Raw genomic sequence first — 27016 nt, 5'->3', positions numbered from 1 at the left:
TTAATTATGCCAGTAACCTGGGAATTTCCTGCTTTACCTTGGCAAGAGTAGCTACTGCTAAGAAAACAAAGTAAACAAGAAGTTTTGAAGAGCCCAATAGAGAGACACATGCCAAAGAACAAGGTGAGATGCTGTCTCTGAAAATATTGAACAATGCCACTTCAAAGCACCTATGAACTATGAAGAAAATGCTGTTTTGTTGCAGCAACTGATGGCACCCACCGTGAATTCAGAAAAACGTTTGAGTCACATTCCTATAATTTTGATGTTTGCTTTTAATTTATGTTTTATAGCCCAGGGCTTTCACACCTGGCAATAAATTTATGAGATTTCCAAAGGAATTACATGTCTGAAATGCATGTGTGAATCTATAACCAAGCCCAAAGAAAAGAGAGATGTGACCAGCATCAGGCACCATGTCTTGGCAAAGTTAGACAGATGTCCCACAAACCCTCCATGTTCTTGGGCCCCAATGTGAGATTCAAGGCCTTGGGAGTCTTTGGAGCCCTAATTCATCAAAAATGAAGCAAAAAAAAAAAAAGTGTTTTTTAAATCTTCCCATTCCCCAATTCCTCTTGGTATTGACAGAAATGTAAAGTTTCAGAAACTCAGCCTTTATCTTATCTACCACCATGACACGTATATCAACAAGTCTCACAGAGCTATCACCTCTGAGTCCTTCTTTTCCTTTTTTCTTCCTCATTCAAATGCCTGTAATCCCAGCACTTTGGGAGATCGAGGTGGGTATATCACGAGGTCAGGAGATAGAGATAATCCTGGATAACATGGTGAAACCCCATCTGTACTAAAAATACAAAAAAAAAAGTAGCCAGGCTTGGTGGAATGTGCCTGTAGTCCCAGCTACTCAGGAGGCTGAGACAGAAGAATCACTTGAACCTGGGAGGCAGAGGTTGCAGTGAGCTGAGATCACACCACTGCACTCCAGCCTGGGCAATGGAGTGAGACTCCGTCCCCACACCTCCCCCGCCAAAAAAAAAGTAATGAGGCGTGACATACTCAGTTGTTGCAAAATGGTTCAGTAGTGCTATTTTTGCAGTTTAGAAGTATTAAAAGGTGTTTAATTTATCACCAGCAATCAAAGTGGGCAAGGACATTCGGTAGCTACTGAGGAGTACAGAAAATTGGGTCTTTAAACAAAAATGATGAGGGCCTCTCTTTGGGAGGTAGTGGCATTAATGAACTGTTTAGACTTACTTTGTTGAGTGTTTTCTTACATGAAATGTTAATATGGAAAAGAGTGAGCAGAAGCCCTAGCTTTATCAGAATCCCTATTTTTCATCCCACTAAGTTCTATCGAATAAACTGTTGGTCATATTCTTCGTAATGCTATACTCATGTTTGTTTTCTCATATTGGTTGATAGCACCACTAGTTACACAAGCCAGAAGTACAGGAGAAAGTTTACCACCTAGCAAACTCTCCCCTTCTCCTCATTAACAGGCCCACCATGTCCTGTTGATTTTATATTTAAGCATCCTTTTTATGGCCATTACCACCGTCTTAGTTTAGACCTTCATCAATTCTTGCTTGAACTTTAGTGTTTTGATGGGTCTTCCTCCTCTAATTTTTCTCCAATCCATTTTCTACATCACTGCCACAATAAATGATGAAAAGTATGTATACCTGATCAAATCACTGAATCTCTTTATTTCCTAACGTACAGCAGTTTTCAGTTCTCACTATTCATTAGAATTACTTGTGGAACTTAAAAAAAGGAAAATACTGATGCTCAGTTCTCATCCCCAGAAGTTCTTATTCATCTAATGCTTTGTTACTCAAAACATAGTCTTGGCTGGGCGTGGTGGCTCACGCCTGTAATCCCAGCACTTTGGGAGGCCGAGGCAGGTGGATCATGCGGTCAGGGGTTCGAGACCAGCCTGGCCAACACACACATACAAAATAGCTGTCTCTACTAAAAATACAAAAAAAAAAAAAAAAAAAAAAAAAAGCCAGGCATGGTGGCAAGTGCCTGTAATCCCAGCTGAGGCAAGGAGAATCGCCTGAACCTGGGAGGCGGAGGTTGCAATGAGCTGAGATCACGCCACTGCACTCCAGCCTGGGCAACAGTGTGAGACTTCTTCTCAAAACAAAAACAAAAACAAAAAATGGTCTTAGAACAGCACTGGCATTAAGAATTGCAGAATCCCAGCTCCCACTCCAACCTACTAAATCAGAGTCTGTGTTTTAACAAGATTCCTCCGTGTTTTATAAGTACAGTAGAATTTGAGAAGCATCAGTTTAGAGCATTGGTGTTTTTCCTGCAAGTCCACTAGATGAATCTAATGTGCAAAGTTAAGAGATGCTTAGCATGGCATAGAACTCCCCTCCTTACCTCTCTATCAGAATATCACCATTTACAGCAACTCCATTTTCTCTGTCTCTGTCACATTCCGAAAAGAATCCAAACAGAATCCTCCATGCTATTTCAGGTGTTTGTAACCTTGCACATACTGTAAACGTCCTTTTCTTCTCCCGCTTCATTTTCTTTAAGATAAATTTCTAATCATCTTTCAAAATCCTCCTTCAGTATTTGTGAAGCCTTTCCCCAGGGGTCTTCACCACGCTTACTTCCCAGGAAGTCTTACTTCTCCCTCTCTCTGTGTTAAGTCTGCATTTCTCTTTTGGCATATTTTTCTGTGTTGCAGGGACTCGCTTACATATCTGTCTTGCCTACCAGACTCTAAATTCCCCAAGGAAAGGAATAAAGTGTCCACCCCCAACTCCATGTCTACATAGGACCTAGCGCATGGGGTATAGTCAGTAATTTGGACTGAACAAAAGAAAAACAAGATTAGAAATCAAGACTATTTTGGACCTCTATAAAGACTTAATAATGCATTTAACAGAAATGACCAGGAGTCGGGGTTCTTTATCAATCATGTCAGCCCAATTTCCCCTGATTCTGTAATTCCTGTTTGGCTGGGTCCGCAGATATCCTCCCCTGAGAGAAAGTTTGGTTCTAGCTCAAAGCCAATATTCCTCACATCATTAGGGTCCCTGCTCAAATATCACCTAGTCAAAGCTGAAAGGACTTCCCTGAGAACCCCATCTGAAACAGAGCCCTCCTGTACACTGACACATACACGTACACACACACTGCTCACCCTCTGTCCCCACTCCTGCTTTTCTGCATCACTGGTCTTCATAGCATTTAAGTACATTTATCATCTAATGTTATATTTATTTATTTTTCTCCCCAAATTAGAAGGTGAGCTCTGCAAAGTGGGAGGCTTGGTCAGTTTTTTTCCCTACTGTATCCCCAATACCTACAACAGTGCCTCACACATAGTAAGCACTCAGTAAGTATTTACATATTGAATGAATGAATGAATCCTGATTTAGGTAAGGAATCTTTAAATAAGTATTTCCTAAGGTGTTTTGTTGTAATGTTAATAGATGTTACACAAAGAGAATCCCGGGTTAAACAAAGTTAAGTTGGTTTTTTTATTTGTTTTTTTTCACTATAGGACTTCTCAAAGCCTACATTACTACATTACTGTATGCTGGGAATCTCTAATCAAGGAATAGAGTTAGCATGTAATATTTCCACAACACAGAACCTTTAGGCATGAGGTTCTACAAATGCAAGTGGTACAAAATGATGGGATCTTGCATTTCATTCTCAGATCCTTGCTCCACTGCCCTGGGACTCAGATCTAAACATGTCAATTCAACACCTGTGTGGTCTTTGATGCCCCTCCTCTCAGTGGTAACTGGCCTTCGCTAATCAGATTCTTGAAACTTCCCTCTTCACCTCATGGTACATATTGGTTCATAGACCTTGTTTCTGGTTTGTTTTCTACGGCAACAACCAACAGGTGTCCCAGGCCTTCTGGGAGGCCTGAAGCATACCCTCCTCTTGCCTGGAGCCCTGAGTCCTGGGAAGGCTTCCAGACACTGCTGGCCTACCTGCCGTTCCTAGAGCTGCTTCTGCTTTGGGACCACTTATTAGAATTGAGAGCAGAATTTTTTTTTTAAATCCCTTTGGACCCTGTGTCTTAGTGACTGCCCAGACAAGAACAACAATAGGTAAAACTAATGAGCTCCTAAGCTTTTTTCATAAATTAATTCATTCTTCTATTTATCTTACAGATAAGAAAAGTAAGACCTAGTAAGGTTATATAACTTGTCCAAGGTTACTCAGCTGGTAAATGACAGAGCTAGGGTTTAAAACTAAACTCAAATACTTGCCTATCTTCATATCCAGACTTACCAACCCTGGCTATTAGCAGGATTGACATCCTGGTCTAATATCTATACTTACTGCTCTCCCAGACCATCTTCCCTTTAGCTCTATAATTGAATCACCATGAGTGACAATGGATCTCAAGATATTGCATCTCACCCTCGTGTCTTCCTACAAGGCTCTTGCGTTATCTATTGTGGTCACATATATTTCAATTAACAAGAGCCCACAGAAAATGCTTAATACATCTGTTCCTTCATGCAATGAACATTTGTTGATCACCTGTGTCAGGGACTGGATAGATGAATAAGACTGGTTCCTCTCATCATTCCCTCACCCAGAGCTCTTGGCCTATAGAGGATCAAGGAATTGAGGAGTAGGAATTGAGTAGACAAATCACACATCTAATTGGAACCTGCATTAATGAACCCATAACTAGGCTGGCACACTTCATTGCAGCTTCCCTTTATTGCACACTGGTATTGGATGCACACACAACTGTGTGGCCTCTTGCCTGAACTACCCGTGTGGAAGAGCCTGCAAACAATACATCAGATGTGTTGAAATCCATTGACATTTGCCTTAATCACTGAGCAAAGGCAGAAGGATTAGCTTATTCTACACCATTTAATTGCAGTGGCCAGACCGAGAACAAAAAGAAAGTTTGTCATTAAAATAATTTTTAAATATGCATGAAATCATGACTAATTTATAATTATACCCAAAACCAGAAGCAAAACATCTGGACACATATATTTAAAATTCAAGTGAGCAGTCTTGGAAGTAACATTTAGGAAGCCTCTACCTGTTTATCTGATTTCATGCCTTATTAGCTATAAAAGAGAGGTGAACAGTTTCAAATATGATAGACAAAAAACAAAGAAACAAACAAATAATAACATTGTAAAAAAAAGCTCTTCCCCAAAAATCACCAGCACATGATGAATATGGGACCTATTAATCTCTTCTCCCAGAAAGGGCATTTAAGCAATTCAGTAAAGGGCACAGTATCTTCAGGACTAGCCTGGGCTACATGTTGAAACCCTCTCTCTGCAAAAAATACAAAAATTAGCTGGGTGTGGCAGTGCATGCTTGCAGTGAGGAGACTGACGTGGGAGAATTGTTTGAGCCTGGGAAGTGTAGGTTGCAATGAGCTGAGATAGTGCCACTGCACCCCAGCCTGGGTGACAGAGTGAGACCCTGTATCAAAAAAAATTTTAAAAAGAGCACAGTATCTGCTGTCACTGGAGAAAACTGCAATGCGCCACAGCACTCTAGCGTTTCCTTGGACACCCAATTCACCCACTGGAACACACACCTCATTTTCACTACTGTTAGAGCCATTCCAAGAGCTAGAGTCAGGTGAATTTCCAGACTTTTTTTTTTTTTTTTTTTTTTTGGTCAGCAAACAATCTGGATGGAATGGATATGTTCCCTTCAGGGAAAACAGGAAAAAAAACCCCCACAAGAATGGTAACTGCCAGCTTGTGAGGTGTGGTAACAGCTGCCAGGTGCTTTGATACGTTCTATCACTGGGACCTCATAGGACTACATATTGTGGTTCAGGAGACATGGTTCAGAAACCATTTGGTGAGCAAATGGAGGAGGCAAGATTTGAACCCAATATGTGAGACTCCAAAAGCTGGCACTTATTCCCCATCCCTCTCTACCTCTTGAAAAAGGCTGGCTTCAAGAAAGCCCTGTGGCCAAACACCTTCGGATTTCTAGCCTGTTATGGATGAATGGCTTATAGACTCCTGGAGTCTGGCTCTGTAGAAAAAAAAAAAAAAAAAATTAACATATGGATTGTATTAAAATATCAAAAAAATTGATGTTTATTCAAAGATTTATCCCTTCCTATGAAAGTGTATTCAGTCTTTCATTGGCTCACACATCCCAAGATTTGAATTTTATTTTATTTTGACAGAGTCTCACTATGTCACCTAGGCTGGAGTGCAATGGCGTGATCTCAGCTCACTGTAACCTCTGCCTCATGGACTCAAGTGATTCTACTGCCTCGGCCTCTCGAGTAGCTGGGATTACAGGTGCACGATACCATGCCAGGCTAATTTTTGTATTTTTAGTAGAGACAGGGTTTTACCATGTTGGCCAGACTGCTCTCAAACTCCTGACCTCAGGTGATCCACCCGCCTCAGCCTCCCAAAGTGCTGGGATTATAGGCATGAGCCACCATGCCCAGCCCCAAGTTCCATTTTAAAGCTCCTATTGAGCCTCTATGTGCAAGCAGTCAAGCTAAATGCTGGGTTTACAATAGCCAAGAAATGGTCATTGTCCTTGAAGCACTCATAGTCTAATGAGAGAATACAAACTTTAAAGTGATCAATTTCATTAGCTAGTTTACAAGTCAAGCACGAGATAAGTAGCTGGTACTGTACACAGAGGAAGGGCTCCGTGCCTGGCCTGGAATGTCACCAGAGGCTTTCTGTAGAAGGATGTTGAGCAGAGGCAGGGAACTACACACCATGACACAAAAATCATACAGTAGGACCTTAATTAACAACTATCGACTGAATAGTGCCCTAGGGGCAGGAGAAAGGGACCAAGAGTGGCTCCAACAATCTGGCTCACAGGGTTGGATGGTGGAGCCACCATCTGAGATAGGACATTGGAGGGGAGAGAATCTTCTGCTCCCTCTCAATCCACAGCCCTGGATAAACGGCAGGGCCATAGGGGAAATATTTAAAACAGGTACTTCACCCTGCCTTTATGGGCCACTCCTCCCACACAGCTGGTTGCCCAGGAGGAGACACCTGATTCAAGCTGGGCCCATGAACAAAGCAACACTGAAAGACAGAGTCAGTTGGCTGGGAGGACCTGAGCTGTTTATAGGGAGAATTTCCTTTGGAGTTGGTACTAGGGCAAGGCAGTCGTATGCCAGGCAGTTTGAGGGAAGCAGAACAGCCAGAAGTAGTATGATAAATCTGTCCTCGTAGGGAGAAGCAAGGAAATGAGGCCGACTAGACAGGGAAGCAGAATGGAGACAGAGACGACCAGCGAGAAAGGAAGGGACCACTTCTCTGTCTGGCTTTCCAGCACCTGTTTCTTCATGCTCGGGAACTTACTTGTTCTGCCCTTGGATGCTGGGAAATGCTTTGCTTACAATAAACTCTCGTTGTCTTTACTGTGAGAGGATTTTTGTTTCTTACTGCCAAATACATACTAAGGCAGGAAAGATAAGTTTACTTTTTGAAACATTAACCCCAAGGTACAGTATGCAGAGATGGGCAGCTGGTGGTAAACAGATAAGTAAAGGGCTTAGGAGAGACTTTATGACCAGAGATAAAGATAGGGGCGTGTCACTTCTAGTTTCCAAACCCTTCTATTTCTCTCTATTTCTTAGCCAGTCCTATTTTTCTCCTCCCCCTTGCCAGGTGTTATGAAGAATGTGAAATGCCATTAAGGGAGCCATGTGAAAACAATTGGAATAACCCTGCCCAGCCAGTATCACAGGAGCACGATGAGGACCAAATGTCAGAGGGCTTAGAAAGGAGGAAAGATAGCCTGGGCAACACACCGAGATCTCATCTCTACACATCATTAAAAAAAGTAGCTGGGCCTGGTATTGCATACTTGTGGGCCCAGCTACTCCAAAGGTTAAGGCGGGAGGACTGCGGGAGCCTGGAAGGTCAAGGCTGCAGTGAGCCCTGATTGCATCACTGCACTCCAGCCTGGGTGATAGAGTGAGACCCCATGTCATCAAAAAAAAAAAAAAAGAAAAAAAAGAAAAGAAAAGAGAAGACCTACAGGTATAGAAGGTTGCATCCTTATCTGCTGTGTTAAGTAGGCAGAGAAAAGACACCCTAAGGAAAGTAGGAACACCTCCAGGAGCAGGGCTGGAGAAATGGTTGTACACCCAGTGTCCTCTGTGTGCTTCCACTCTGCTTGGAACTTGGCAGGCATTATCTATTCTTAATGCTCAAAACAGCACCATGAGAAAGTATCGTTATTACTTCCATTTTGCAGATGAGGATACAGAGACAGTGCTACCAGGGTAGGTAGCACTGGGGCTAATCACGGTTCTCCCCAACTCTACTCACACTTTCACAGTTATAGACATGTGGACTGGCTGCAATTAGCAGCTTCCTGTTGGAAAGGGGTAGTTGAGAGCTCATGGCTTACTCCGTGCACCTGGAGCCAATCACGGGAAAGCTCTAGGAATCAGCAAGCACCCATGAGTGGGAAGGACGGCAATGAAGCCACTTTACAAATGAATTTCCACTTTCTGAATCGTAGTTCAATCCAGGAAGACCAAGGCAATGAATTTCACACGTAGGGCATGCCCTTCCACCTTCTTCGTCGCCACCCCAAACAAGAGTCAGTGGGCCCTAACACTGGGAGATCTTGAGGCACCAAGGCTGTGGGGCTGGAGGTGGGGTCCAAGGTTGAAGAGAGGGAAAGAGCAGAAAGGACAGAGCCAAAGCCCATTTGCAGGAGCTCCGCATCAAAGGTGCTGCTCTTCTCTGCGCTCATAGGGCTGCTGGGACCTTGCAGGCCTGAGTCAGAGGCTGTTGCCCAGTCCCTGAACTCTTCTGCTGAGGATGGCTAGGTCCTGTGCTGAGGCAGCAACAGCCCACTTGGAAAAAATAGCTAGAATTCCTTTGACTGCTCTAAATCTCGGTTGTACTCATTTACAAAAACGAGAGAATAATGCCCACCTTTTTGAACTGTTGCGTGGGCAAAATGAGCTGATAGTGTAAATGGGTTGTGACAACTGAAGGACTACATCCTTTCTTGTCTATTGCCCGATTATTCTTTCTGTGCAAGCTGACAGTTTCTCTTTTCAATGAACTACGTTTAAGGCCTTGCATTTACTTGTTAGTGGCTGAAGACAATAGGTAATATGAGTTATGGATGCACGGATTGCCTGGGTGGGATGGCTGTGAAATGCTCTAGGACAGGGGTTCTTAACCCCCAGGCCACATACCAGTACTGGTTCATGGCCTGTTAGGAACCAAGCCACACAGCAGGAGGTGAGCAGCGGGTGAGCGAGCGAAGCTTCATCTATATTTATAGCCACTTCCCATCACTGGCATTACCACCTGAGCTCCGCCTCCTGTCAGATCAGTGGCAGCATTAGATGCTCATAGGAGCGCAAACCTTATTGTGAACTGCGCATGTGAAGGATCTAGGTTGCGCACTCCTTATGAGAATCTGATGCCTGATAATCTCATAAGGATTCTCATAAGGATGCCTCATAAGGATGCCAGATCCTTATGAGAATCTGATGCCTGTCACTGTCTGCCATCACCCCAAGATGGGACTCTCTAGTTGCAGAAAAAGAAGCTCAGAGCCCTCACTGATTCTACATTATGGTGAGTTGTATGATTATTTCATTATATATTAGAATATAATAATAGAAATAAAGTACGCAGGCCGGGCGTGGTGGCTCAAGTCTGTAATCCCAGCACTTTGGGAGGCTGAGACGCGCGGATCACGAGGTCAGGAGATCGAGACCATCTGGGCTAACACGGTGAAACCCCGTCTCTACTAAAAATACAAAAAAACTAGCCGGGCGAGGTGGCGGGCGCCTGTAGTCCCAGCTACTCGGGAGGCTGAGGCAGGAGAATGGCGTAAACCCGGGAGGCGGAGCTTGCAGTGAGCTGAGATCCGGCCACTGTACTCCAGCCTGGGCGACAGAGCGAGACTGTCTCAAAAAAAAAAAAAAAAAGAAAAGAAAAGAAAAGAAATAAAGTGCGCAATAAATAGGATGTGCTTGACTCATCCCCAAACCATCCCCCCGACCCCAGTCCTCGGAAAAACTGTTTTCCATGAAATCAGTCTCTGGTGTCCAAAAGGTTGGGAACCGCTATTCTAGGGGATGCCGTGACCTCCGTATCACATCTTACCTATGACCATCTCAGCACCAAATCCTACATGTGGTTCTCTAAGTCTACAGTTTTCCTTTGTTCTGTTGTAATCCATATATTGAAATATTACACTATGTAAAACCCAGTGCAGGAACATGAAGGAGATGTTTACCAAAACAACTGGAATATAAAGTAAATGCTTACCTCCCTCTGTCGGGAGAGTCAAGTTAAAGCAACAACTACAAAATTCAAAACTCAAACTCCACCAAGGTATACTCTATAGAACATTATTCATTGAATAAATTTCATCTTTGTGACTACTGCCAATCACCTTGAAGAGTTTATCACAGAGAAATCCTCTTTTTCCTTAAAAATGTACACTTGAAACATGTACACTGTCATTCTAAAACTTCACTTTTCCAGTACAAAGACCAGAAAATTTAATCTTCATCTTTTACCAAATATCTTTATCACTGTATAAAAATATTCCCTTCTAGGAAAACAAAAAGTTTCAAATTAGAAATATATCTAAACATATGAAACTTTATCAAGAAGAAACAGAGAAGAATGTTATTTGACTTTAAACTGTCTTAAAGTTGGTATCCCCACCTATGTTTCAAAACTCTTTGGTCGATTAGTCCATTATCAAGGTTTTCAGCTGGATAGAAAGATGGCATTCGCTCCCCATGGCTGGCTGGACTAGAGGATTCTTCATCCCTGTAACGAAGGAAGAAGAGGTGGGTCAGGCACTATTCAACAGGTGACATGACCATTGATCTCACAGCAGCTCAGAGGGTAGCACCAGCCCAGAGTAAACATCATGGTCTGTGTCCTCTTCCAAGTTCCACATTAGACTCATGAGTAAGAGCACGGAAAGAAGGCCCCTCTGGCGTCATTTAATTAATTGGTTTCTACGTGCCAGGAGGCAGACTGCTGCCAGTTCATAATGCTGTTTTCACCGATCTATCCTATTTTTAAATGGCGTTAAGAAAATATTTTCCAGCTGGGCGTGGTGGCTCACACCTGTAATCCCATCACTTTGGGAGGCTGAGGCAGGTGGATCACGAGGTCAGGAGATCGAGACCATCCTGGCTAACACGGTGAAATACAAAAAATACAAAAAATTAGCCGGGCGTGGTGGTGGACGCCTGTAGTCCCAGCTACTCAGGAGGCTGAGGCAGGGGAATGGCGTGAGCCCGGGAGGTGGAGCTTGCAGTGAGCCGAGATCTTGCCACTGCACTCCAGCCTGGGAGACAGAGCAAGACCCCATCTCAAAAAAAAAAAAAAAAAAAAAAAAGACAATATTTTCCTTTATGAAATGATGGTGATCGTAGAATGTTTCTTTTTTAGCTAATATTCTTGTCTGGCAAAATTAAATGGTAAACTATCAGATCCCTACTCTGCTCTCTGACACTTTGGGAGATATTTTATTATCTGTGAAACCTCATGATCTTAGAAACACACTCCACTAGCTCCCTCATTTTCCAAGTAACACAACTGAAGCCTAGAAGGCAAAGCAACTCCTGGTGAGCTACTCAGTAGCAGTGCCAGGATTTGAACTCAGTTTTTCACCTTCCTGACCAATGATTTTTCTACCAGTTTCAACAAGAACAACAACCAAAAAGCAACTGCAAATATGCCCACCTATTTCATATCCCCATCATTTGCTGAGGTATCAACAAGATGCTAAATATCCTGCCCAGAAGTGGCCTACAAATCCTTTTTAAAATAACATGCCAGGCCAGGTGTGACGGCTCACGTCTGTAATCCCAGCATTTTGGGAGGCCAAGGCAGGTGGATCACCTTGCGTCAGGATTTTGAGGCCAGCCTGGCCAAGATGACAAAGCCCTGTCTCTACTGAAAACACAAAAATCAGCGGGATGTGGTGGCAGGCGCCTGTAATCTCAGCTACTCGGGAGACTGAGGCAGGAGAATCACTTGAACCTGGGAGGTGGAGGTTGCAGTGAGCTGAGATCGTGCCATTGCACTGTAGCCTGGGCAACAAGAGTGAAACTCCATCAAAAAAAAAAAAAAAAAGCCAGGTGTAAACCAAAAATAAAATTCTAAGGCCCCCAACCATTTGAATGGACCCCTCCTCTCAGCTAAAGGCATTCCAAAATTAACCTGAAAAACTAGTTCAGGCCATGATGGGAAGGGAAGGTTGGACATGCCTCATTATACCCTCCTCCCTTTTAGAATTCAGGAAAAGTTGACCAGCATTAACATCAACACAGACATTACGTCTAATAAGAAACATTTATGGGCCAGGCATGGTAGATCACGCCTGTAATCCCAGCATTTTGGGAGGCTGAGGCAGGCGGACCACGAGGTCAGGAGATCAAGACCATCCTGGCTAACACGGTGAAATCCTGTCTCTACTAAAAATACAAAAAATTAGCCAGGCGTGGTGGCTGGCACCTATAGCCCAGCTACTCAGGAGGCTGAGGCAGGAGAATCGCTTGAACCTGGGAGGCAGAGGTTGCAGTGAGCTGAGACAGCACCACTGCATTCCAGTCTGGATGACAAAGCAAGACTCTATTTCAAACAAAAAAGGGATACATTTATGATCTATTCTCTCTGAAGCCTGCTACCTGGAGGTTTCATCTGCATGAGAAAACCTTAGTCTCCACAACCCCTTATAACCCAGACATTTCTATTGATAATAACTCTTTCAATCAATTGCCAATCAGAATTTTTTTTTTTTTTTTTTTTTTTTTTTTTTTTTTTTTTTTTTGAGACAGAGTCTTGCTTTGTCGCCCAGGCTGCAGTACAATGGCCCGATCTCGGCTCACTGCAACCTCTGCCTCCTGGGTTCATGCCATTCTCCTGCCTCAGCCTCCTGAGCAGCTGGGACTACAGGTGCCCGCCACCACGCCCAGCTAATTTTAGTAGAGACAGGGTTTCACCGTGTTAGCCAGGATGGTCTCGGTCTCCTGACCTCGTGATCTGCCTGCCTCGGCCTCCCAAAGTGCTGGGATTGCAGGCGTGAGCCACCACGCCTGGCTTTTTTTTTTTTTTTTTTGAGACAGAGTCTCGCTCTGTCACTCAGGCTGGAGTGCAGTGGTACGATCTTGGCTCACTGCAAACTCTGCCTCCCAGGTTCAAGCAATTCTCCTGCCTCAGCCTCCTGAGTAGCTGGGATTATAGGCACCCACCACCATGCCTGGCTAAGTTTTGTATTTTTAGTAGAGACGGGGTTTCACCATGTTGGTCAGGCTGGTCTCGAACTGCTGACCTCAAGTGATCTGCCCGCCTTGGTCTCCCAAAGTGCTGGGATTACAGGTGTGACCCACCGCACTAAACTGCCAATCAGAAAAATTTTAAATCCACCTGTGACCTGGAAGCCCCAGCTTTGAGTTGTTCTGCGCTTCCAGTTCAAACAAATGTAAACCTTACACTGACTGATGTGTTATGTCTCCCTAAAATGTATAAAAGCAAGCTGTACCTGACTACATTGGGCACATGTCATCAGACCTCCTGAAGCTATGTCATGGATGCATCCTTAACCTTGGCAAAATAAATTTTCTAAATTGATTGAGACCTGTCTCAGAGACTTTTGGGTTCACACAGGCAACCACTAGCCATTAATGGGAATCTACTCAAACGGAAACCTATCTGCTATCTCAGATCTAGAATGCCATCACAGACTCTTTAGAAGGGACCTAAAGTATCACTTATTCTACCTACTTCATTTTACAATTGAAGAAGCTAAAACTAAAAGGGGTCAGACAAATTGCCAAGGCTGGACGAGGGGCTAATATCATGACAGGGGGTTGAAATCAGGTGTCTTGCTAGCTAGCTTCAGGGCTCTTCTGTACACCAAGTTTCCTATCTTTATTAAACACTCTCTAAGGGGGTTTAATTAAACAGCGTATTCTCATGCCTCTTTCTACTATCATTCTCACTTGATGATTGTCAAGTGATAACATATTTAATAAATATATTTGACAATAAGCAAATACAACCAACAAGCATTTTAATCTAATATAAAGCAGTAAGGTTTCTCTTCTCACATGCAATTGTAATTCTGCACCAGAATAATTTAATCTAAATATAAGACAAACAAATCCCTAAGGTGAGTCAGCTGCTTGTGGGTAGAGTGCAAAGTCCCCACTCATAAATCCCCAGACAAACAGTGGTCCCAGTCTTGGGCATGTTTGAAACTAGCTTTCTTAACCCAGTTAACAAAGTTTCATATTTAACACAGGACTATTTTAGTCTAGGAGAAAAAGGAGAGATTTGCTCAAAGATTGTGATACTCCTAACATCAGTGTGAATTAAAGAGGAGGTAAGTACCGTATTACTTTTCACAATGTACAGATGAAGAAGTAGGAATGCCAACATTTAATATAATCAGTCCAAGTCAGTGGTAGAACCAGGAAGGAAGCCCAGGTTTCCTGGCAGTCCAGCCAGTTCTCTTTTACTTGAGAACATTACAAACTGATTTGCAGTGGAAACAAGACTGCCTGTTTTCTTCTAAGCTGTGCCCAAGGCAATATCAAGATTCCACTCAATGGAAGGGAACTTCCAGCTCAAAAGTCCTACTCATCCCAAAATGCAAGGAAATTACCTTGATCTCTCTTTCAGGTTCCTACCCTTCCCTTGCTGGGAAGGAGTAAAAGCTTGCAATGGGAACTTCATCAAAAGTTACATGTTCAAGAGTGTCCTCTTTAACATAGATATGCCAAAACAATGTTTAGAAATCCTTCAAATAAATCAGTTGGGGGCCAGGCGAAGCAGCTCTTGCCTGTAATCCAAGCGCTTTAGGAGGCTGAAGTGGGAGGATGGCTTGAGGCCAGGAGTTGGAGACCAACCTGGGCAACATAGTGAGACCACCATTTGTTTAAAAAAATAAAAATAGATTAGCCAGGCGTGGTGTTGAGTGCCTGTAATCCCAACTACTTGGGAGGCGGAAGCAGGAGGATTGCTTGAGCCCAGGAATTCGAAGCTGCTGTGAGCTATGATCCTGCCACAGCACTCCAGCCTGGGGGTCAGACTGAGATCCAACTCCAAAAAAACCAAAAAGCTTTTTTAAAAAAAAAATCAATTAGTAGAATTTCCAGTCCAGCTCTATACCATCCCTTCAAGGCTACCTATTCCCCTCCATGTCCCAAATATTCAAATATTCTAGAAATAAACTTGCTTATGTCAGGTCTCTAACATTATATTACTTATCAAGGAGAAAGAGAGAAATCTTTATTATTACCAATCTAATCTCAAAAAATTAAAGTAAAAACATAGAATAGATTTTATCAATTGTCAAAATCTTTAAAATGTATTTAATCTTAGAAACCTTACAAAAAAATCTTGAAAATGGAAAAATCAAATCAGAATGGCCGAAATGATCCCAGGGCATAGATGGATGTGTAAAATGAAAATTTTAACCTTATAAATCCTGTTATCATTTCTTTCCATTGCAGAAGTCAGTGATTAAAAAACAAACATAAAACCATCCCCAAACTTCAGAGCTTTTATCTGCCACCACTAATTTTTTTACACGATTTTTTGGGGTGTTTCATAGTGTTCATTATTATAAGGATACTCTTAAAAAATTAGAAAACTCATGTGACAATAATGTGTTCAGCAAATTACATCGTAAAGGCAGCTAGAGGAGAGTGTAAATTCATTACTCTAAGAAATCCTAGGAAAATAAATAAACAGATGAATAAACAGTTTTGGGAAAAGCAAAGGAGCAATCAAGATGCCTTTCCCAAACCCTGATTTTAAAACCAGAGCTTCAGGATCCATTTCTCCTTGTTACATGTCTATTTCACCTGCTTGTTCCACAGCATTTTACATAGAAACTCCTTGCTAATAGGACTTTCCTAATGATTGGAATCAGTGTTTAAAAAATGGTGTATAAGAAAGTTTCTTGATTCTTAAAATTTTACAGTGTCCTTTGCTCAAATATTAGAAATACTGTACATACAGTCTAGCAGAAAATGATCACAATTTTCAAAGGGCTTTAAACCCAAACGTCATGCTCTAGACATCACTGGGAAAGCTTGGGGAAAAAAAATAAGGCCATTTATGAACATACTTACTCTTGGGCTGCTTCTGTTTGCATGACCAGGGCTGCCTCTCTGGGGTTTTCTGGGGACTTCAGTCCTTGAGTGTTCTGCTTGTATTTTTTAATTAAATCCATCAGAACAGCCTGGTGCCCAATTTTCTTTACCAGTTGCTGAACCATCCGATCATTAAGTGCGAGAAGAGCGGCCCCACTTACTTCTTCCTCTGGGAAAAAGAAAAAAAATTAGTTTCTACATGGCTTTCTGGCAACACATAGGCATTCTGAAGAGGCAAAATTACCTCTAGTGATAAAAGGATCATCTAAACTTGTCCCCTGCCATTATAAATGTCTCCATATTTTTGACAAAGATAGAACTCCAGTGTTGCATAATTCCAAATCAATGCCTGGTCCTAAGAAAGTACCAGAACATGGAATCACAATAAAAAACTTATTATTTCCACATGAACACCCTCCCCATTCTAGTTCTCTCTAACTGGTATTGTTTTTATAAGGAAAAAAATCTTAGGAAATTATTCTTCGTAATACCTCCTAGCCGGTATTCAACCTTATAAACCCAACACTACAAAAAGTACATACTATATTACCTAAGAACAAAAGCAATATTAAATGCATATATCAAATATGTATTTTAAATGAGCCGTAAGACTTTATTTTATTTGAGTTCTTGAAATACTATATTCTCCTGTGGATGTTACTTTCAAGTGGAAACTCTGCTACAGTCCATAAAGAAATGAAAAGTTCTCTACTGCAGCAACCCCACATCCACATTTACATGCACACAGACATTTGGCAACAAAAGTAATTTTCAGTAACAGAGGACATCAGAATATCTAGGCTGCTCAATTAAAATTTTTGGAAAGTATAAACAACTCACCTTGAAACCTATGAACTAGCTCTCCTAAATTTTTCTCCACCAACCAACTGCAGACCTGCTCAACTGACCAGTTTTCCATTGCTGTCTCCTGTAAATACACCTGTAGAGCAAAAGGTCAGAGAATTTTCCAGCTTTTCTTTCCGATTGTGCCTTAATTTTTTTTTTAATAGCCCCTTCCTTGGCTAGACTCCCTTATACTCTCAATGTTAAGCTTTTTAAAAATTACGATTTTTACAATGTACATTTAAAAATTGCTAACAAAACACACACTCACTTTAAAAATAAGACCTGATTTAAAACTATTTCCTAGTATCTCATTTCTCGGATTTCTTCACCTTCTCCTACTTTTTTTTCCACAGGCATCCTAAGCTTTACTAACAGACAGCCAGAGACACACAATGGTACCCAATCCTGTACCATTAACACCCAGGTTTCTTCACAAAGAAAAGAAAGGTGTGAAATTCACCAGTACCAGGCTCCTCAGGAAGTGGTTGACATTTACAGAAGGGGTGGGCAGGGGAGGAAGGGAGGAAGGATCAGATAAAAGCCTGACAGAGATACTTAGTAAACCAAGACTGGTTAACCCCTTGCTTCTCCTAGCTAGGAGAAGGAGATTGTAACTTACTGCTTCTCATTGTTTTCCTTTAGCAAGAGGAAGAAGTAGGACCCAAATTTCTCAGGAAAATCTGAATGCTTCTGTCCTTCCTTCCAATACTACTCTTACGTATCTCTCTGAGTTCTAGAACTTTATTGGACACTGTTATGATTGGTGAGATAACTAGGATAAACTACCACTCTGATTGAAAACTTTTTACTTAATTGGGGAGATTCAAAATTGGAAAATAATTAAATATGTTAATAATTATTGTGAAAGAAGTGTAGGCAAAGTTTGCAAGATACATTCTTCAACTATTTCAGTTATTTTTGCATGCCACTTGTCTCCAACCACTTAGAAAACTTAAAACTATTTCCCTAAGGAAGCTTATTTCTTGTTTTTGTAATTGAATCCAAAGGACCTCTGATGGACTTGGAGGCGCGGTGGGTGGGTGGGGGGGAACTGAAATAAATTTAATACGGTTTAACCTTTTATCATTATTTGTCAATTGAAATCTTAATCTAAATGATATAGATTTACTTGTACATTAAGATACTGACTATTCTATAAAGACCAAGGAAAAAGCTACTCTTGGAGAAATGGAATCATAAGGAACGATAAAAATGTTTATTAGCCATGAATTTAAATTTTATTGATGGAAGTTTTAAATAGAACTATTGTTGTATTTTTCATTTTTGTATATTTAAATAAGTTACAATTATGAACATTATAGTTAAAATAGTGGAAAAGGGGAAAGATGTTTACCTTGCATATGTGACAAGCTGGAAAGATAGTCTTCAAGAATCATTTCCTAGAAAACAGGTGGACTTCAAAGTATTAAGCCTCATACTCATAAGTATTCACAAACACCAACTTGAAAATTGAAAACAAGGGTTAAATATAGAAGAACATCTTTCTGAATTTCAGCAGTGGATTTAATTTGCTATGACAAACAGTAGCCATAGTATCCTCCCCTAGGCTAAGCAGCAATAGCAGGGTGTGAAAAGTCATTATTTGCGAGACTCTGGTGTAAATTAAAAATCACACCTTTCTGTCACACTTCTGGCTTCCTTGCGAAGATTAGGACTTAGGGAAAAAATAGAAAATAAAGAAAAAATAAAACAATTCTCTAACTCTAAGATAGAAAGGTATGCAGAGCAGAAGATACTACCTTATAGTCATCGATGGATAAAAGGAAATTTGAAAATAAAATGAGTACTTGGAAATGATCACGTATTTTTAAATTTGCAGATTTTTACCACAATTCTACTTCTGGGAAAAATTATAACGTCATACAAACATAATAACGTTAAAAAGCATATAGTTTTTGCCCAGTAGTTTTTCTGGAGAGTTAATAAAACAATATTGCTGACTAAACAATGTAACATCTTTTGAGTAGTAACTTTACAACTTCTTCTCACATAAATAATGGATATATTATTTGTGATCTTCTACACCATGAAGGCATAAACTATATATCAAATGAGAAAAGATATATCTGGTAGCTTTATTCTGAGCTTCAGAAACATCTGAAAATATTTCAAAATGTGAAGGCAAGCATTATTCCTAAATAGTTGAAGGTACAATAATTTTTAAGAAGAATTAATAATACATTATGTATGAATGCTCCTGCTAAACCATTCCATTATTTGATTGAATTAAAAATCAAGAAAATAAATTTGTATTAAATATTACAGGGCTTCGTCTAACTAAAGCCAAGAAAAGGTAAGACTTTAGCTAAAGCAGCCTGAATATGGGTAAGCTTTATTTAATAAATTTGTCAAAACTACAAAGGAAGATTATAGGGTCACCTGCTGTGAACGTGATTTATAATCTTCAAGGGGCAATCTAACATAAAAACATCAACCACCAAAGAGCACTTTTTAAGAAACTATGAAAACTTTTTGTCATCTTTCTTTCTATTTGCATTTTTAGTTTTATTCCTCTGAAGTCCAAAAGCTGAGACAATAAAAGATTCCTAAAAGTTTTGCTTGCGGCATATGCCGTCTCCTGGATCAATACCTCATTCTGCCCTGAGAAAAAGTATCTCCTACCGTGGCTGAACTTGAAGGGATGAAACATTTATCAAAAATCAGTTCCAGGCTGTGCATGTATAAAAGAAGGAAAATTGAGGTACAAAAACAAGGATGTGGCTGTCACATACAACAATGTCGGGGCAATTCTCTTGGGTAGCAGCCTTGCTACCATGGGAGGTGATAGTGTTGTAGGACTCTTTAGTTCAGCTAAGAGTTGGGTTCTTGTCACACAGCCATGAAATATAAGGCTCATATTCACTTTGAAGGGTGAGAAAAATGGAATTCATTGGGCGAAAAGGAAAAAAAGGGGAAAGAGTGGCTCTCAGCAGAGCGAGAGTCCTGCTAGTATATGCTTCTCACCTCACAGATTGAATTCCAAGTTCCCACACCAGAATGAGAGAGGCCAGGTCCTCCTTGCTGCAAACTGCGTGAACTTCCGTGGCTCCACCCCATTCTCTTAGTGCACAGGCTGGTTGGAGGTTCTCCAGGGACCTCTTCATAGTCGGGTGTCTCAATAGCAGCATGGTGTTCCAGTGGAACGTAACATCTCATCCACTATGGCCTGATGATATTCTTCCAACCATCGCCAGACCACATGAAATAAAAACTGAAATATTCAACTCAAATACTTTGCATATGTTAGTCACCAAGATGTTTACTGACTAGATAGATAGCCCAAAGTGGGGTGGATGATGATACACTAAAGAAGTTAGAAGCCTTACTAAGAAGATAAGATACATAAGATAAGCGGAATATGATATACAGCCAACTATGATGGAAGCTTTAGAAAGTACCCTGGGGCTGGAGTTTTCCACAGTGTCCTGGAACCGAATGGATCTTGATTTGGAATCTAAATAATGGACATAGTTTAGATAGCAAAGAAACTGGAGAAAGCAGGACCAATATAATGAACTCAAAGTAAAAAACCAGAAATAAACAAGTCATGTTTTGGAACCTCAGGGAAGACCATGCTGCTTGGAATAGCAACCACATGGTAAGGAACCACAGGAGACAGGGTCTGAAGATTGCAGAAAGGCTTAGAATGTTAAGAGTTTATAGATATGCTCAAGCTTGGAAGAGTCATTGAACTGAGAGTATGTTCCATGCTTTGGAAAGATGCTTTAGGCAGCTGAGTCAAATAAATGACAGAAAAGCATTCTTTCTTGAAGCAAATTGTGTATGAGATGGAAGGCCTTAGCCTTTACTAAACATTCATATGTGCACCAATTTTCCTTCGTTTTTGAAAACATAGATATTTATATTAATGTTTTAAACATTTAAGGAACAAAACTATTAATTTTTTTCATACATCCTGGTCTGAAAGGGAGTGACATCTATAAAGCTTGCAGACACCAAGCAGGTGAAACACACCAAAAGGGGCTGTCTGTATCCATTATGCTAAAGCATATGAAACAGTCATTTTTTTAATTATAAGGATTTATTTCTATTTTATTTTTAAAAGATTTTTATTCCCATAGGTTATTGGGGAACAAGTGGTATTTGGTTACATGCGTAAGTTCTTTAGTGGTAATTTGTGAGATTTTGGCGCACACATCACTGGAGCAGTATTCACTGCACCCAGTTTGTAGTCTTTTATCCCTCACCCTTTTCCCCCACCTTTTCCTGAGTCCCCAAAGTCCACTGTGTCATTCCTATGCCTTTTCATCCTCATAACTTAGCTCCCGCTTATGAGTGAGAACATACGATATTTGATTTTCCATTCCCGAGTTACTTCACTTAGAGTAATAGTCTCCAATATCATCCAGGTCACTGCAAATGCCATTAATTCATTCCTTTTTATGGTTAAGTAGTATTCCATCATATATATACTGCAGTTTCTTTATCCACTTGTTGATTGACGGGGATTTTGGTTGGTTCCACATTGTTGCAACTGAGAATTCTGCTGAAACAGCCGTTTTTGTACATACAAGAATTCAAGATCAGTAATTTCCTATGGCTTAAGTTATTAAAATCTTACTTTTGTGAAGATTAGTGTCTCCGTTGGTTCTTTTTATCTAGCAAGACTTATCAGAGTTGTCTGTAATTCACAACACCTCCAATAAATTTGAAGGAAAAAGTGGTCAGCACAGTCATAGTAACTTAAATTTCATATTTTATATATTTTTTTTCTTTTTCTTTTTTTGAAATGGAGTCTCGCTCTGTCACCCAGGCTGGAGTGTGGAGTGCAGTGGCACAATCTCAGCTCATTGCAACCTCCATCCCCCGGATTCAAGCCATTCTTTTGCCTCAGCCTCCTGAGTAGCTGGGATTACAGGCGCTTGCCACCATGTCGGGCTAATTTTTGTTATTTTCAGTAGAAACGGGGTTTCACCATGTTGGCCAGGCTGGTCTCAAACTGCTGACCTTGTGATCTGCCCGCCTTGGTCACCCAAAGTGCTGGGATTGCAGGCGTGAGCCACCGTGCCCAGCCAATTTTTGTATTTTCAAAGAAACTAAACAATCACCTATCTGGGAGGTTTAGTTAAATTAATGAACAAAAATAGCAATGAGCCAGAGTCCCAGAACTTTGGAACCTTTGAGTCGCAAACACCCTGGTGTTTTGGCCTTTGAGTCAAACTTATATGGTTTATCCCTGCTTCTGCCTCGTTGACAGCCAAAGCTTATGGTTCAGCAACACAGATTACAATCCTAGGGGGTTTTGCCAGAGATGGTAACTGTGAACTGTGCTATTGAATTTTATCAAAAGCTGGATGTGTGACTGAGAAGTCTTGATAGTTTGAAGATGTCATTTACCTTTGGATTAAATTTATAAATTCCAACTGATAATCATGCATGGTTATATGTTTTACTTACTATGAGACTAGTTTTCATGTGGAAGAATAAATAGGTAAAAATAACTAAAAATGCTTGATTTGCACTTCCAGATGTTAAAAAGTGTTATACTATTAACAGCATGGTTCTGGAGGAAAACAGAACAGATACTGAAACAGAATAGAAACTTAGAAACATAAATATTCATATGGAAGTACTGAAAAGATCTTTAAAATTGGTGACAAAGAAGGGATTAGTCAATACATTTTGTTGGGAAAATGCCTCATAACACCTACACAATAAATTTCTCAGATAAGTTAAATATGTAAATATGAAAAATTAAAAAGGGTTTAAAATAATCTAAGATTACATAATAAAAATAAAATATTGATAGATTTGAGTAAAAAGGAAAAACTCATGTGTATATATATATGTATTACAGTTGACCCTTGTACGACACAGGGGTTGGGACCCTGACTCCACTATGCAGTTGAAAATTTGCATATAACTTTTGACTACTCCCAAACTTAACTACTAATAGCCTACTGTTGATCAGAATCTTAACTGGTAACATAGTCAATTAACACATATTTTGTATGTTATATGTATTATATACAGTACTGTTACAATAAAATGAGTTAGAGAAACGAAAATGTAATTAAGCAAATAACAAGGAAGAGAAAGCATATTTACTATTTACGATGTGGGTGGAAGTGGATTATCATAAAGATCTTCACACCCATGTTCTCGAGGTGAGTAGGCTGAGGAGGAGGAGGAGGAAGAGGAGAGTTGGTCTTGGTGTCTCAGGGGTGGCAGAGGCGGAAGAAAATCTGCATGTAAGTGAAACTGAGAGGTTCCAACACTCAAGGGTCAACTCTATAATCCATAAAACCAACTAAAAAATTAATGTACCAATAGAAAAAAAAGGAATAGGCAACTCTTGCACAAAATTTTAAACCAGTATCTGAAAATCTACATTATTTGCAATAAAAAGAATTAAATACCATCTCCATTTATTCCATTGGAAAATGTGAAAATTAGCAAGAGTGCAAGGTCAAATGTTATCTTACACATTGCTAAGGGGACAACTTGCCCTGTCATATTATTCCCATTTTATAGATGAAAGTCCTGGAGTTCACAGGGTAACTCGCCTAAGGTTCCTTTGCTTGTAAAGGCAAAAGTGATTTGAATCCAATCTATCCAACTTCAAAGGGTACTAATGCAAGCCAAAAACATTAAAAATATTTCCACATTCTGACCCCAAAATAGCATTTCTAAGAATGTGCCTAGAGATATTAACAGAAATGAACACAAAAGTGTTTGCCATAGCAATGGTCAGAATAGCAAAGAAATTGGACAGACAAAATTTCCACAATAGGAACTGGCCAATGAAATACAGTAATTTATATTTAAAATAAAATACTACGTAGTAATTAAAAATTTTATCTAGAAAAATCACAATATAGAGAGAAACAGTCATGGATGTGGTTAACTGAAAATAGATTTAAAACAGTATGATTAAGTTTTGTGGAAAGAATAAAATAAAAGTAGAATGAAATGCTTGGTTACACAGAGACTGGGAAAGCATGTACTAGAAGGCAGAAGTAGTAATCTCTATTTGGAGGAATTAATGTTTTTGTTTGTAATCTGCTACTCTTAAATTTTTCTCAATGAAAGAATTTTATCTTAATATCAGAAAAGTTAGAGTTTTATAGAGAAAAGGTAAAAAGTGATATTTACAGATTACTGTTGGAGAGGCTTTTGGTCCATCTCTTCTAGATCAGAAGATCAAAGGAGAGAGCACCTTCTCCTCCTCCAGGCAAATCTGATTAGCGGGTGTGGTTCTGGTTACTTTGTTTTATCTGAAAAATGGAAGATATCACCTACAAATCTGGAATCTTGGTTTCTCTTGAAAAATCAAAAGTTCTGGTGATACTGGGTTCATATTTCTGAACGGCAGCAACTGAGTAGTGGCTGCCCCATTGAAAGATAGCAAGACTGGGAGCCTCACAGTACACATAAGGTAAGTTTGAAACAGGGTGGATCTCAGACAGCTAATGTTTGCACCTCTCAAAGGAAGAAGGTTCTGACAAGTGTGACAAATACCCATGTATGTACATATATGTTCACAATAATATATCTTTGACTACACTTAATTCTTCCTTATTTACCTTTCCTAAGCTCCTCGAAGAAATAACACTAACCAGAAAAAAATTTGCTATATCAATCTTAAGGCAGATATAATAATAATGTATTGGAATTTAGACATTGAATTCAAAGTCAAGGACTCAAAGCTTTGTATCTCAGAAGGTTCTAGTGTCTTCAGGCTTCATTTTCTTTGTAGCTACATCATTGAACTAAAATGCACAAATCTTTATTTAGTAGACACATTGACGGAATGTAATTCCTGTTACATAGCTCAGTGTGTACGTGATAGTGCAGGTGATAGTTGAACGTTTTATAGCTCTGAGTGGTGGCAAGAACTTACATTATTAAACTATTACAGCTATTAAACTATTTTTTTTTGGACGTACTCATTTGTTAGAACACATGAAAGGTGATTTCTGTATCTGCCTATATTGCTCAGCTGGTACAGTCAAGCTGGGCTCTCTTAATCTGTTACATTAAGTGCTGGTCTGACTTTGTAGACCTCTACAGGAAGAAGAAGACACAAGGTAGTGGATCTTCTTAATGCAGTGTGACTCAAAGTGAAACTTGGACACGCCCTCACAGATCAGGCGATGGGTGTGACTCCCTTCTTTGGTGCCCTGCAGCTCAAACCCCTAGGGGGAGCATGCAGACGGGTAGGTCATGGGGAGCATGGGCTCCGACCCCATGGCAGCACCTAGGGTTGAGTGTTTACAGCTCCTGAAGCTCTAGTGGGAGTGTGTTACAGTGCATTCTTTCAGCTTAGCTGTCCACAGGTGTCATGTGTTAATCAGCTCAATTAGATCCTCTGCCTTATCACAAGGACAGAAGGCTTTCTGTATCACAGGGTTCTTGCCTTAATGTACCAGAAAAATTGAATGACATATGGGCTTGGAGAATGAGTGCACAGTTTTACTGAATGGTGGAAGTAGCTCTCAGCAGATGGATGGGATCCACAAGGGGGATGGGATGGGAAGGTGGTCTTCCCCTGGCCCGACTCTCCTCCAACCGTCCCCAGCCGTCCCCAAATTCCACGTGGTCCACATTGCACGGCTATTGACGGCCTGCCAGAGTCTGTCAGTGTGTTCTGCCAGTGTGTTCCTCTTGCCGTCCAGCCGCTTGTGTCTGTGCCCACTAGGGTCTCACGGTTTTTATAGGCACAGGATGGGGGTGTGGTGGGCCAGGGTGCTCTTGGAAAATTCAATATTTGGGCATGAAAATAGGAGTGTCCATCCTCACTTATGTCCATGGCTACAGGCCAGAGGGTGGAGCCAGGGACCCCACTCTTCTCTACCCAGCACTTCCCTGCCTGTCTCCCATATCAAAAGCACAGTTGGGAGGTGTGGAGACAAAAAAAGGCGTGGGATCCTGTGTTTCTCATGAGTGACAAATGCTCATGCTTCTGCCAGCCCTAGGTTCATGTGAGGACAGGCCAGAATATTCAAACTTTTGTTGTTACAAAAGCACTTTATTATTATTATTATTATTATTATTATTATTTTGAGATGGAATCTCCCTCTGTCACCCAGGCTGGAGTGCAGTGGTGTGATCTCAGCTCACTGCTACCTCCACCTCCTGGGTTCAAGCGATTCTCCTGTCTTAGCCTCCTGAATAGCTGGGACTACAGGCACGTGCTAATTTTTTGTATTTTTAGTAGAGACGGGGTTTCACTGTGTTAGCCAGGATGGTCTCGACCTCCTGACCTCATGATCTGCCCGTCTCAGCCTCCCAAAGTGCTGGGATTACAGGTGTGAGCCACCTCGCCCAGCCTGAAGCACTCTTTTTAGAGTTGGCCCAAAAGGTAAAATTCATACGAATTGGTAGGCTATAGTCCATTATTCAATATGAGTCTGTGTGTTTGAATTTGTGTGTATGTGTGTGTGTTGTGTGTGTGTGTGTTACAGAGAGAGAGAGATAAAGAAAGACAGAGAGCAGTACTAAGCAAGAGAGTGAATGCACATGGGGAAGAAAGGAGGAAAGGAAAAGGTTATGTGAATGATAACAAGTAAAAAATAATATTACCGAAACACAAGGGGTTTAGTTTAGGTCCTGCTATTTGCTGCACAGAAAGCCAATGACTGAGACAACAAGTATTGCCAAGGAAAAAGGCTTTAATCAGGTGCTGCAGTCCAGGAGATGGGAGCTCAGTCTCAAATCCATCTCCCTGATCAACTAAAATTAGAGGTTTATATAGCGGGGGAGAAATGTTAACTATATATGGGAAAACAGGAATGTGGAAGGGGTAAGGGAGCAATTACGATGAATGAGATGCTGGTATCTGATTGTCTGGATCTGGTGAGTTTCAAGCTTTAAAACCAGAAGGGTTAATTTATATGTTTATTAAGAAAAATTGTCTATGGGATGACTGGTTCAGTTTCAGTAAGATAGGCATATTAGCAATAAAGACCGTAAGGATTATAAGAACATATAGCTTTCTTCTTTAGATTGTTCCATGGTAAACTTATTTTTAAAAATCCTTACATTTCAATCTTAACTGTTGCCTACTCACTTCTACCATTCTTTGAT

The 27016-nt window shown here is 40.7% G+C and overlaps 1 protein-coding gene across 6 annotated transcripts in view; it reads right to left on the bottom strand.

Moving 5' to 3' along the window:
* Positions 1-17405, bottom strand: part of SAMD3 (sterile alpha motif domain containing 3) — a 67513-nt gene extending 50108 nt beyond the window's left edge. Inside the window, exons 1-4 of one of the 6 annotated variants that reach the window (XM_030929104.1) lie at positions 17357-17405; positions 16940-17039; positions 16079-16268; positions 10644-10751 (exon numbers count right to left, since the gene is read on the bottom strand). In XM_030929104.1, the coding sequence (XP_030784964.1) occupies positions 10644-10751; positions 16079-16268; positions 16940-17039; positions 17357-17359 (401 nt within the window). In that variant the 5' untranslated portion in view covers positions 17360-17405. Of the gene's footprint in view, positions 1-10643; positions 10752-16078; positions 16269-16939; positions 17040-17213 lie in introns of all 6 variants that reach the window. The other 5 variants (XM_030929101.1, XM_030929099.1, XM_030929105.1 and 2 more) reach the window with 5 other exon arrangements.
* Between the last annotated feature and the right edge of the window lie 9611 nt (positions 17406-27016).

The sequence above is a fragment of the Rhinopithecus roxellana genome, chromosome 4 (genome assembly GCF_007565055.1).
Source record: "Rhinopithecus roxellana isolate Shanxi Qingling chromosome 4, ASM756505v1, whole genome shotgun sequence".
Taxonomy (NCBI): domain Eukaryota; kingdom Metazoa; phylum Chordata; class Mammalia; order Primates; family Cercopithecidae; genus Rhinopithecus; species Rhinopithecus roxellana.
This window is presented reverse-complemented; position numbering and strand designations above follow the sequence as displayed.